The following is a 12076-nucleotide window of genomic DNA, read 5'->3' on the forward strand; positions in this document are numbered from 1 at the left end:
TTAAAAGAGAATCAGACAAATTCATTGAGAGGGTTATCAATGGCTACTGTAGCAGTATGTTTCCGAATAACAGTTGCTGGAAACCACAGGAGGGGCACAGCTCTGTGAGGGGTAAACTACAGTTCCCAGGATTCTTTAATGCGGGTGGCGCTGTGGTCTAAATCACTGAGCCTCGGGCTTGCTGATCAGAAGGTTGGCGGTTCGAATCCCTGCGATGGGTTCAGCTCCCGTTGCTCTGTCCCAGCTCCTGACAACCTAGCAGTTCAAAAGCACGCCAAGGCAAGTACCATAGATAAATAGGTACTGCTGTGGTGGGAAGGTAAATGGCGTTTCCGTCCGCTCTGGTTTCTATCACGGTGTTCCATTGCGCCAGAAGCAGTTTTGTCATGCTGACCACATGACCCGGAAAAGCTGTCTGTGGATGAACACCAGCTTCCTTGGCCTGAGCACCACACCCCATAGTCACCTTTGACTGGACTTAACTGTCCAGGATCCATTACCTCCTCCTCCTTTTTTTACCTTTATGTGGCATTGTTTGTTGTTTAGTCGTGTCCGACTCTTCGTGACCCCATGGACCAGAGCACGCCAGGCACTTCTGTCCTCCACTGCCTCCCACAGTTTGGTCAAACTCATGCTGGTAGCTTCGAGAACACTGTCCAACCATCTTGTCCTCTGTCATCCCCTTCTCCTTGTGCCCTCCATCTTTCCGAACATCAGGGTCTTTTCCAGGGAGTCTTCTCTTCTCATGAGGTGGCCAAAGTATTGGAGCCTCAGCTTCACGATCTGTCCTTCCAGTGAGCACTCAGGGCTGATTTCCTTAAGAATGGATAGGTTTGATCTTCTTGCAGCCCATGGGACTCTCAAGAGTCTCCTCCAGCACCATAATTCAAAAGCATCAATTCTTTGGCCATCAGCCTTCTTTATGGTCCAGCTCTCACTTCCATACATCACTACTGGGAAAACCATGGCTTTAAGTATATGGACCTTTGTTGGCAGGGTGATGTCTCTGCTTTTTAAGATGCTGTCTAGGTTTGTCATATAACACAGTAATTTCTTTAGGGCTTTCCGCAAACATAGCTTGACGGTTTGACTCCGGCATATTATGATTCTTTCCTTATGACCAAAGTTTCTCTGCTGATGAGAAATGTGCCACGAAGGAACAAGACATGCTAGCAGCTCTCTTAAATGTACCAGGTGGTTTCAGGGCTCCCCAGCCCTGCCATAGATAAGAGATGTGTCAGGGTGAGGGCAAGAGTATCACCTTTCTTGGCCGCAAGTGGCCTGTTTTGCTTGCTACCTAATTTGCGGGCGGGGGTGGGGACGACAACAAAACCTTCTTTGATATGCAGTGATGCAGGACTTTGGAGGCAGAAGTCTGCAGTCCCACACAGGTTTGGTGTCTTTAAGTGAAGCCTGCTTGGGAAGTGCTTTGCTCAGCAAGTGATAACACTTATATCTGTGCATGAATTTCTGCAGATCAAAATGCTGATTTTTGCAGATCAAAATGATCTCCAAAGTACAGAAGCAAAGCGGACTGCTTTTACTGGTCTGCATCAGATTCCCCCCCACCCCCAGTATTATTGTGCAGCTTTCTCATGCACATATAATCACAATCAGATCAATGGGTTCATTGGGGTTAAACTTCCAAGAAAAAAAAGTGTGTATTGTACCTGGACAGTTTGATCCCACATTCAGTTGTATCTAAGGACGCCAGGTCAGGAACATCCCAGGCCTGGCAAGTATAGAGCCCAAAGTGGAGAGCTAGGGGTAGTCCCTGGTGGTGTCACAGTGGCGGGCCCTGGTGATTCTCCCTTTGTGCTCCCTCCCACTACTGAGTCCTGGAGACGGAGGTTAATTGGGAGTGGGGGGAGGGAGGAACTGAGGAGGGCAGACCCCACACTCTGAGAGTCTAGGCAATAATTTGCAGTTAGCTTCTACCAGAAGTGTTGGGGCTTAAAACCTTCCTGGATACTATATTGTTTGGCCAGGAAGACCTTTGCCAAATAGTCTGAAGATCTGTGCATCTGAAAGCATACATTCTGCAAAGCTGGTTTCTACAGGATCAGGCCATTGGTCCATCTTGCTCGGTATTGTCTGTAGCAGGAGTGGGGAGGTTTCCATACATCAAAAACATTTTTTTAGAGCTGGACAAGGTTCGGGAAAGAGCAATCCAAAGGATCAAGGGGATGGAGCAACTCCAGGAAAGGTTGCAGCATTTGGGACTTTTTAGTTTAGAAAAAGGGCGATGCATGGCATGGAGAAAGTGGATGGAGGAAACTTTTCCTCCATCGCTCATAACACTAGAACTCATGGACATCCCAATTAAACTGAATGTTGGAAGACTGGGTCAGAAAACAGGAAGCACTTCTTGCTGTGCAGAGTTAAATGATGGAGCTCGCTCAAGAAGGAGGCAGAGCCAACTCGTTCTGGGTTTGTTCCCATCTTCCCGCTCACTGCTGTGTTCTAGGACTCAGCTATACAGCTGCTAATAAAACGTTTTAAATGTGTTGTAAAGTGCAGTGTACAAATGTGACACTAGATGGTGACAGTGAGTTATGCCAAATTTGATGTATTTTTCAAAACTATATATATTTATCATTTTCAAAGCCTTTTTTCATGTGTGTGTAGATTCCACCATAGCATAGGGCAATGCTGAGACTAAGGAGATGCAGACACACCTCCTCGACAGCTTGTAAGCAAGAAGGCAGGCATGTGAGGGCAGGATGAAGTTGGTGGAATGGTGCTCCATTTGGCGCAATGGAAACCACCTCCACTGGGTCACTAGGTCACTACGTTTTCTGGGTTTCAGATGGACTTTTCCTCTTTGCAGTACCTGGAGATGGCAGAACGCCTGAGACATTCTGCATGCAAAGCAGGTGCTTAACCACCTGAGCTACAGCCTCTCCCATAAGCCACATGCAGCTTATGCGATCCTACCATTAAGCAGAGTGAGGCAATCCACTCAGGCAGCTGATGTTGGATGTCATGAGGAGGCAGCAAATTATTAGTTATTTCATTTATTGTTGGTGGCTTTTTCGCTTCCAGGAACAGATGCGTGTGTGGGATCTTCTGCCTTCGGTGCCAGAACAAGCTGGCTGTCCTTGGCACTGCGCACCTTGGCACTTTGTTGTTTTGCCTAAGACATCCAAATGCCAAGGACTGGCAAAGCTCAGCCAGAGATCACCTGCTTTGAATGCAATGCAGAATGTCCAGTTTTGATCCCTGGCATCCCCAGGTAGGGCTTTCATTGCAAGCTGCATTCTACTGAGTCAGACCATCGCTCCATCTACCACAATATTGCCTGCACTGGCTGGCAGTGGCTTTCCAAGCTGTCAGGCAGGGTTCTTTCCTAGTTCCACCTGGAGATGCTTCTTGAGGATTGGACCTGGGAACTTGCGCATGCAAAGCAGATGCTCTCCCGCTGAGCTATGGCCTTTCCCCAAAGTAGCATTGCCCTTTTAAAGCAAGTGATGTTGAGACAGAGAACATAGAGAGATGCCTTGTACCAAGTAAGAACATAAGAAGAGCCCTGATGGATCAAGCCAAATGCCCATATAGTCCAGCATCCTGTTCTCACAGTAGCCAACCAGATGTCCCACTAGGGAATCCTGCAAGCAGAACCTGAGCGCAACAGCACTCTGCCCACCTGTGATTTCCCGTATGCCCACATGCATCAGCAAGGCATGATTTAAAAACACTTTTCTGCATGGAAATGCTTCCCCCCTTTTTTAAAAAAAATGCTTTTTATTGATTTTCCAAAACAAAGATAAATAAAGCATATACTCTTACATTGAACAATTTTGTGTCTACTTATTTACCATGCGCATTATCGCACCCAGACTTCCCTCCCTACATCGGCTTTCACAATTAACATCCTCTCTTACCAATTCTTATTTACACTCTATCCACGTCACAAGATTTATATTAACCCTGCTACAGTCTTTAAGCTTCTACAATTATTCCGTATGTACTCAACAAATTTACTCCACGCCTCTTCAAACTTTGTTACTTTTTGGTTCCGAATCTTATAGGTCATTTTCGCCAATTCTATGTATTCAAACATTTTCGTCTGCCACTCCATTAAAGTTGGGATTTCCTGGGTTTTCCATTTTTGAGCCACTAGAATCTTAGCGGCGGTTGTGGCGTACATAAATAATTTATGGTCCTCTTTTCTTAATTCATCCCCTATTATCCCTAGCAAAAAAGCCTCTGGTTTCTTTAGGAAAGTGTATTTAAAAAGTTTTTCATTTTGTTATAAATCATGTCCCAGAATTTTTTCATTTTTTTGCACATGTGGATGTCTGTGCCCAGTGGGATGTCTGTCCAGAGAGAACTTCCATGCATTACAGCTGAAAACCCCCTAATGCAGCGGAGGCAGGTCCATTTGGGCACATGGGACCGTGTTGCCCTTGTAGAACTCAGCAGTGAGGAAGAAGAGGACAAAACTAGCATCAGTTGGCTCCCCCTGTCACTGGATCTGCCTGCTGTTGACTTCCCTGCTTTCTTCTGTAAAGTCCTAATGGGTACCAGTCACAGCTGCTTCTGTTTTCAGCAGATGCTGACCACATATTCCCTCACCTGTAAAAACAAAAAGTTCAAAAGACAGACTTGGTTTGATAAGGAATGTCAGAATAGCAAAAAATGCCTAGCTAGGGAACTTAGAAAATTGAAGTTAAAACAGGATAAGCACAATTTTGCTCTACAAGCTGAGGTAGCCCAATTACGATACAATTATAAATTATTACTTAAAAGCAAGAAACAAATATATTATGAACAACAGTGGAAAGCATTGGGAGACGCAGCACTTCAAAAGGACTCATGGAAATTTTGGCATCTGGTTGCCCAAGGTACAAATGGGCTGGGCTACTCGTTAGAAGCATCTGTCCAAGGAAAGGTTTGGGTGACATATTTTAGAGGAATATATGGCCCCTGTCCTGACTCATCCCCACAAGTTTACTCAGTTATCAGAACTGCCAGAATGGCCAGACGTCATGCCCTATCAGATTAAGAGGCTAATTGCAAGCCAACTAGCTAATAAAGCTCCAGGAGAAGACATGATCCCAATGAAGATCTATAAGATAAGACCTGATTTCTGGTCACCCATTTCTGCAAAATTGTTTCCCTCACCTGCGATCCCCAACGACTGGTATTCAAAGGCAGAATGCTTCTGGCTGTGGAGGCATAGAATGGCAGCAGCTTTCAGGACTGAAGTCAGGTGTCTCTCCCAGCACAACCCAGAGAGCCTGGGGATTGGATCTGGGACATTCTATGTGCATAGCAGGTGCTCCAACATCCTACAGACCTTCGCCAACCCAATGTAAGAACAGAGAAATGGGGGGGGGGGCGCGAAGGTTCTACACACCAGGTCTACACCAATGGGAAGCGGCTCCCCAGAGTTTCAGATAATGGTCTTTTCCAACTTTTGCTGGGGATGCTGGGGAATTGGATCTGGGACCTTCTATAGATGAAGCTTGTGCTCTACCCCTGAGCTGTGGTTGGTTCCACTTTTGTATTTCTTCCCAGATGTGTTGATTAGCTGGACTGGCCAGGTGGAAAGGTGGGACAAGGGAAGGCAAACAACCCCAATTGCAGGTTCAATCACCAACACCTGGGTTGTTTTTTTTTTAAGAGATACAGGGATACCTTGGCTTTTCCACCCATATCAACGGATAAAACTTCCTTTCACAAAGGCAGACCTTTGGTCCATGTCTCCTTAGAAACCGCCCAACCGCCTACAAAACAATAACCAAGGTGACAGTGTGGTGTAGTGGTTAGAGCGCCAGACTGGGAGACCAGGGTTCACGCAACCATGAAGATCGCGGGCTGCCCTTGAGCCAGTCACAGCCTCTCTCGGCCTAACCTGCCTCTCAGGGTTGTTGGGTGGATGAAAGTGTGTGTGTGGGGGGGGGGGGGGGGAAGAATCACACGCGCCGCCTTGAGCTCCATGGAGATAAAAGATGAGCTATAGATGCAGGGGAAAAACACACACACCTAAGTAACTGAAACACTGCGGCCCTCTGCACATGTTCAGAGAAACTCCCCCCACCCCTTGATGACTCCAGTCAGGACTAACCACGCTGATGTAGGAAAATGAGTATGGAGGGTTTATATATTTTAAAACTCCCCTCCTCCCCTCTACCTCCTCGCGGGAGTCTCGGGGACACGCGTCTCCTGGGCTGGGGGGGGGGCCGTCCAAGCGAGGCGTGCGCCGCAACCGTTCCTCGCGTGTCGCGGCCGCGCGGATTGACAAGACAGGACGCCTGCGTGTGTGCGCGCGTGTGTGGATGCGGGAGCCGGGCGGAGCGAACGCTGCGGGCCGGGCGAAGAGCAGCCCCCAGCCCCGATCCAGGCTGCCAGCGAGCGCTGGGCGAAGGAAACCGCGCGTCGCCCGTGGAGCTGCCGTGTGAACGCCCCGAGGGGCTCCCCCGGGGCTCCGGCGCGCCCCGCCCCGACCCCTCCCCGGGAGGAGGCGCCGCCGCCGCCGCCGCTGCCGGAGAGATCGCCTAGGCTCGCATGGAGGAGGCTTGACAGCCGGGCGGGCGGGCGGGCGATCGCGAGCGAGCGAGCTAGGCAGCGAGCGCGCGGGCGAGGCGGCACCGGGGAAGGTCTGGCGCGGTGGGGGCGGCGAGGAGGGGGCGGCCGCGGCGCCGCCGCCGCCGCCGCTGCCGCCGCTTGGGGGGATCGGGCCGGCGGCCGCATCCCCCTGATCCAGGAGGAGGAGGAGGAGGAGGAGGAGGAAGAGGCGGCCGAGGGGCAAGCCATGGAGGAGGCCGCCGTGCCGGCCCCCGGCCACCCCCCGCCGCCGCCGCTGCTGCTGCCCCCCCCTCCGCCGCCGCCCCCGCCGCCCCCTCCGCCGCCGCTGAGCCTGCAGAAAGCGCTGCAGCAGTGCGAGCTCGTCCAGAACATGATCGACATCAGCATCTCCAACCTGGAGGGGCTGCGCACCAAATGCGCCACGTCCAACGACCTCACGCAGAAGGAGATCCGCACCTTGGAGGTGAGGCGCGGCCCGGAGAGGCAGGCTGGCTGGCTGGCAAGAGGGTGGGGGGCTGAGAGTGAGGGGTCGTCCAGGGATGGACGGACGGACGCGGGGATGGGGGAGCTCAGGAGGGAAGGGGGCGCTTCTCTCGTCCCCCCCCTCCGCCCCGTCCATCCCCAGTCCGGGCCCTCGAAGGCTATGCCACCGAGGGGCGCGCGGGGAGACGCGGAAGGGGGGGGGTTCCTGGTCGTAGCTGTGAGTGTGTTTGTGTGTACGAGAGAGAGAGAGAGAGAGAGAGAGAGAGAGAGAGAGAGAGAGAGAGAGAGAGAGAGAGAGAGAGAAAGCGCGCGCCACGGAGGCTGCGCGTCCTGCAGGTGCCTAAAGGTGTCGCTGGCTTTCTTTCTTTTTTAGTAGGGGGGAGGGAAGAGAAGGGGATCTCCCCCATCCTTGCCCTCATTAGGGCAATTTTCCTTCCTGGTTTTCTCCTTGCTCAGCCACAGAACGATAGATCCCTCTGCCTCTCCCCCCTCCCCCCCCCCGAGAAGGAGGCCGTCCGTGGATACAGCCTCCCTCTTGTCGTGGCTGCCTTTGCAGGGATAGTTAAAAATAAAACCGTCTCTGTGGACTCTTAGGAAGGTGGGGAGAGGCACCAGAGAGAGAGACCCTAAATGTGCCTCCTGGAGCAGCTGATTGGAAGGGTCCCTCCCCACCCCAGTCCAGTCCTCTTGGGAGCCCAGAAGGCGAGGCTTTGGTGGGGGGTGGGCCTCTTTTTGCCACGCGTGGTTGAAATGTGGGGTGCGGGGGGGGAGGGAGGGAGAGAGAACCAGATCCACGTGTTCGGCACGCATGAGACAGGCGCCATGCGGCGCTTTGACTTGGGAGCATCAGCAGGGGCTATTGGGTCAAGCCGAAGGGGGCCCATCTCGGCCAGCACCCTGTTCTCAAAGTGGCTGGCCGGAGATGCCTTATTGTGGGAAGTCTGCAAGTCCACAACTCTCCCTGCTTGCCGTTCCCAGCAGCTAGTATGCAGAGGCAGATATGCCTGGACAGCAGAGGGAGGTCAGGGCCATTGTGGCTGGTAGCAGCCCCCGAGAGTTGCTGAGAGTAGCCTCATTTCCCCTTAGTTTATCATCTGAATTGTCACCCAATTGCCAAAGGCCTGTGTTTCTTCCTGTCCCCCCCCCCCAATTTATTCATTTGCAACTGTGCCTGGCTTTGCTTACCTGTTCTCTGAGCAGCTTTGCAAAGTTTACATAAGCACTAGTGCACCTTGACCCAGGACCCCAGCCTTTTGCAGCCTCTGCTGGCAGCATGTCTGCCACCTGCCTCAGGTCTAGATGCATGGAGGGTGTGTTATTATTACTACTATTTTCCTTGTTGCATTCATACCCCACCTTTCCCTCCAAGGACATGCCTGTTTCTTCCCCTCCTTATTTAATTCCCACAACAGCCCTGTGAAGCAGGCAAGTCTGAGATGTAGAGACTGGCCTCCAAGGTCACCCAGTGAACTTCATGGCCAATGAGCAGAGATTTGAACCTTGGTCATCCAGGTCCTAGTCCAACTCTCTAACCACTGCACCACACTGTTCTGCAGGCTCTTTCAGACTGGTGTAGTGGGGAGCAGCTGGACAGGTGGATACTGTCGTTGATGGGCCCCCTCCCCAAGTGGACTTGTCTCCTTTTCATTGGTGTCCCCTTGCTTTTCTCTCCCCTCTAGGCCCGATCCACGCAAACCTTATGGTGGTGCAGCTGGCACATTTGCAAAGCTAAGCAGGATCTGGTATGGTTTCAGACTGGATGGGAGACTGTATGTTGAGATTCCTGCATGGGAGAGGGTTGGACTAGGATGATTCTATAATTCCCCTCTAGGCCCAATCCATGCAAACCATGATGTTGATTGGGTTCTTAAAGAGGGCTGGTGGAGGAGAGCTTGTAGGAGCAAGCAAGAGGGGTGGAATCAGGCCCCCAGACCTCTGTGAGTCAAAAGTGGAGCTATGTAAGCACCGTACCTTGGCACACCCCTTGAATGTAGTTCCTGACCCCTGATACCTGCCCTGCTGCCTTGGTTTGACCTGTTCTTGTAAGTCCCCTTTGCAGTTCCTGGACTCTGCGTCTTGAAGAGCTGTGCAGAATGGGGCATTATCAGCTGTGGCAGAAGTGGGAAACCTCCAGCCCACAGGCCAAATGCGCTGCTCCAGGGCTTTCTGTCTGGCCCCTGAAACCTTCTCCAGTTCCACCCTTATTTCCAGGACACACCATTCACAAGCCAGGCTTCACACCACAAGAGTTTTGGGCTGGCTGGAATGTGTCCCTGAATCCTGATCATGTCTCTTGATTGCCTGGATGGGAATGGAGGAGAGTTGTGTGTGTGTGTGTGTGTGTGTGTGTGAGAGAGAGAGAGAGAGAGAGAGAGAAAAGTGTCCTGTAGAAATCAGCCTACTGCACAGAAGTAGAATCGACTTCTGTTGCTCCACCCACTTCTGCCCCTGGATCCGCCCATCATTAGCATGTGGCCCCCGGAATGTTGCGCAGGAAGGATTGTGGCCCTCAGACTGAAAAAGTCTCTTCTCCCCTGACCTGTGGGCCTTCCTTAAAGCTACAAGGGTAAAATCGTGGTTCGGTTTGCCAGAAATTAGTAAAACGTGCATCCCTGAACACTTGTCCAGTTGTGGGTTCTCCTGTGGCAAATGCTCATTTAGTGGCTTGTATCTCCCCTCCCTGCTGTAGGTTTCTTGTAGCACAATAAGTTTTTCCAAGGAGGGCCAGATTTGATGAAGTGAACATGTGAACTGCCCCAGGGACCACATTAAACCAGCAGACGGGCCGGATTAGGTCCCTAGGCCTGACTTTAAACTTACCTGTTGTAGCAGAACGTTCATGTCAGGACTGGCTGCCATGTAAAGGACGAAGCATCTACTGGGGGTTTGACGATGGCCTTGATAGCTTTTATTCTTTTCTTTTCTCAAGCAGCTCTTGGTTATGGCAGCTTAGTGATACCTCCAGGTTCAGACGCAGTCTACCATGGAACTGAGAAACACATATGTAGGAGGTCCCAGGCACTGCTCAGATCCTGACTTGCTAAAGTTTAGCAAAGTTATTTCCTTTAGATCAGGCATTTGTCTGCAGATCTGTTGCTCAGCAGTAAAACATGTACTTGGCTAGTTTGATGTCTGGCATCCCCGGGAAAAAGGGATCATGGGCGTTGGGAACTGGAAAAACTCTTCTGCCTGGGCTGGCTTTACACATTGCACGGCAGCAAATTCCGTGCTTGCGGAGAACTGCAGGTGATTCCGTCCTTCTCACTAACTTTTCTGTCTGGCCTGCATTTGTGACGACTTCTTTGTTGCGTTCACACATTACATTTTCACATGTGTGCTTAAAACGTCTTTGGTGGATGCCTGGAAAACTGCAGGCGATTCTCGAATTGACTTTGCTGCCAGACAGACAACTTTGCAGACACTTCTCTGTTGCATTCACACATGTACATTTGCGTATACCTGAAAAATGTCATGTTTGACATAGTCCTTAAACCTGGGAGAAGTGCTGGTGGTTGAGGTTATTGGACTGACCATTCGGTCTGGATGAAGAGAAGGACGCTTAGGTCAGAAGCTTCCTGCTGAAGGTTGACCCAAGTCTTGTCCTGTTGAGGGGCCACATGCAAAAGTGCCCACATCTCACTGATCCAAACGAATGGCTGAGGAAGCACCCAAAGTAACAGCAGAGTTGGAAGTTTTGGATGAACATGAATGATAGTTAAAAATGTGATCATATAATTATCAGGTTCACTGTACATCACTAACAAAAGAAGAGTCCTGTTGGGTCAGGCAACTGGCCTATCTCATCTTTGAAGGCCATCCAAGACCTTCTTCATGCAGTGCCTAATTAAACTGTGGAACTCACGGCCTAGGACCCTCGTACCTACGGGACCGCCTCTCCCGGTATGCCCCACGGAGGACCTTAAGGTCCATAAATAGTAACACTCTAGAGGTCCCGGGCCCTAAGGGAGTCAGATTAGCCTCAACCAGAGCCAGGGCCTTTTCAACACTGGCTCTGGCCTGGTGGAACGCTCTGTCTCATGAGACCAGGGCCCTGGATCTGATTTCTTTCCGCAGGGCCTATAAGACAGAGTTGTTCTGCCTGGCCTTTGGCTTGGAATCAAATTGATCCCCTTCCCCTCTTCCTTTCTCCTTTCTCCTTCCGTGATGGAACTGCTATTTGGGGACTTCCTTGGCTTTTTTCTGGCCCACGTAGGACCAGTCCGGATAGTTGGCCTTGGTGAAGACTTGACGTTTTCATCCCCCCAAAAGTTTTTGATTTGAGTTCCTGCTGAAACGAGGCTGCATTTTAATGTTGTATTTTAGTCTTGTTTTTGAGTTGTGTTTCAATCAATTGTTTTGGTGCTGGTGTTGGCTGCCCTGAGCCTGGCCTTGGCTGGGGAGGGCGGGGTATAAATAAAATTTAATAATAATAATAATAATAATAATAATAATAATAATAATAATAACAACTCACTCCCACAGGAGGCAGTGATGTTCACCAAGTTGAATGGAGTTAAAATAGGATTGGACAAGGCTACTGGTAGCTACTAGCTATGACAGCTCTGCTGTGCCTCTGTGGTTGGAAGCAGTCAGTGCTTCTGAATCCATTTGCTGGAAACCACAGGAGAGGAGAGGGCTCTTGCGTTCGAATCCTGGTTGCTGGTTTCCCACAGGCATCTTGTTGGCTGCTGTGAAAACAGGATGCTGGACTAGAAAGGCCATTGTCCTGGTCCAGAAGGCTCATTTTATGTTCTTTATGAGAGTGGTCACGGAACCATCGGGCCACTTGCTCTTGCGAATAGTTGTGATTGTTCTGAAGTAAACAGTCTGGAGAGTAATTCAGGGAGCAAGTCTTTCCTAGCCCCTCTTTGGAGATGTCGGGGATTGAACACAGGAACTTCTGCATGCAAGGCTCTACCAGAGAGCTACGGACCTCCCCATGCAAACATCACATGGCTTGGCAGGCTTATTGGAACAAATAAGTTTTGCAGCAGGTGCCAAACGCAATACAGTGAAAGAGCCTGAAATCAATCAGCAGGGAGTTCCAAAGTGCACACGC

At 50.7% G+C, this 12076-nt stretch overlaps 2 protein-coding genes across 2 annotated transcripts in view; both read left to right on the forward strand.

Annotated features, from left to right (window-relative positions):
• Positions 1–12076, forward strand: part of WSB2 (WD repeat and SOCS box containing 2) — a 349668-nt gene that overhangs the window by 29936 nt on the left and 307656 nt on the right. The window lies entirely within an intron of this gene.
• The window catches only part of KSR2 (kinase suppressor of ras 2), a gene marked incomplete at its 3' end in the record, with an annotated part of 188233 nt that continues 182987 nt past the window's right edge, over positions 6831–12076 (forward strand). The window contains exon 1 of the mRNA XM_083589988.1: positions 6831–6997. Within this exon, the coding sequence (XP_083446114.1) occupies positions 6905–6997 (93 nt within the window). The 5' untranslated portion in view covers positions 6831–6904. The remainder of the gene's footprint in view (positions 6998–12076) is intronic.

This window comes from Podarcis filfolensis (genome assembly GCF_964270895.1).
Source record: "Podarcis filfolensis genome assembly, chromosome: 16".
Classification (NCBI taxonomy): Eukaryota; Metazoa; Chordata; class Lepidosauria; order Squamata; family Lacertidae; genus Podarcis; species Podarcis filfolensis.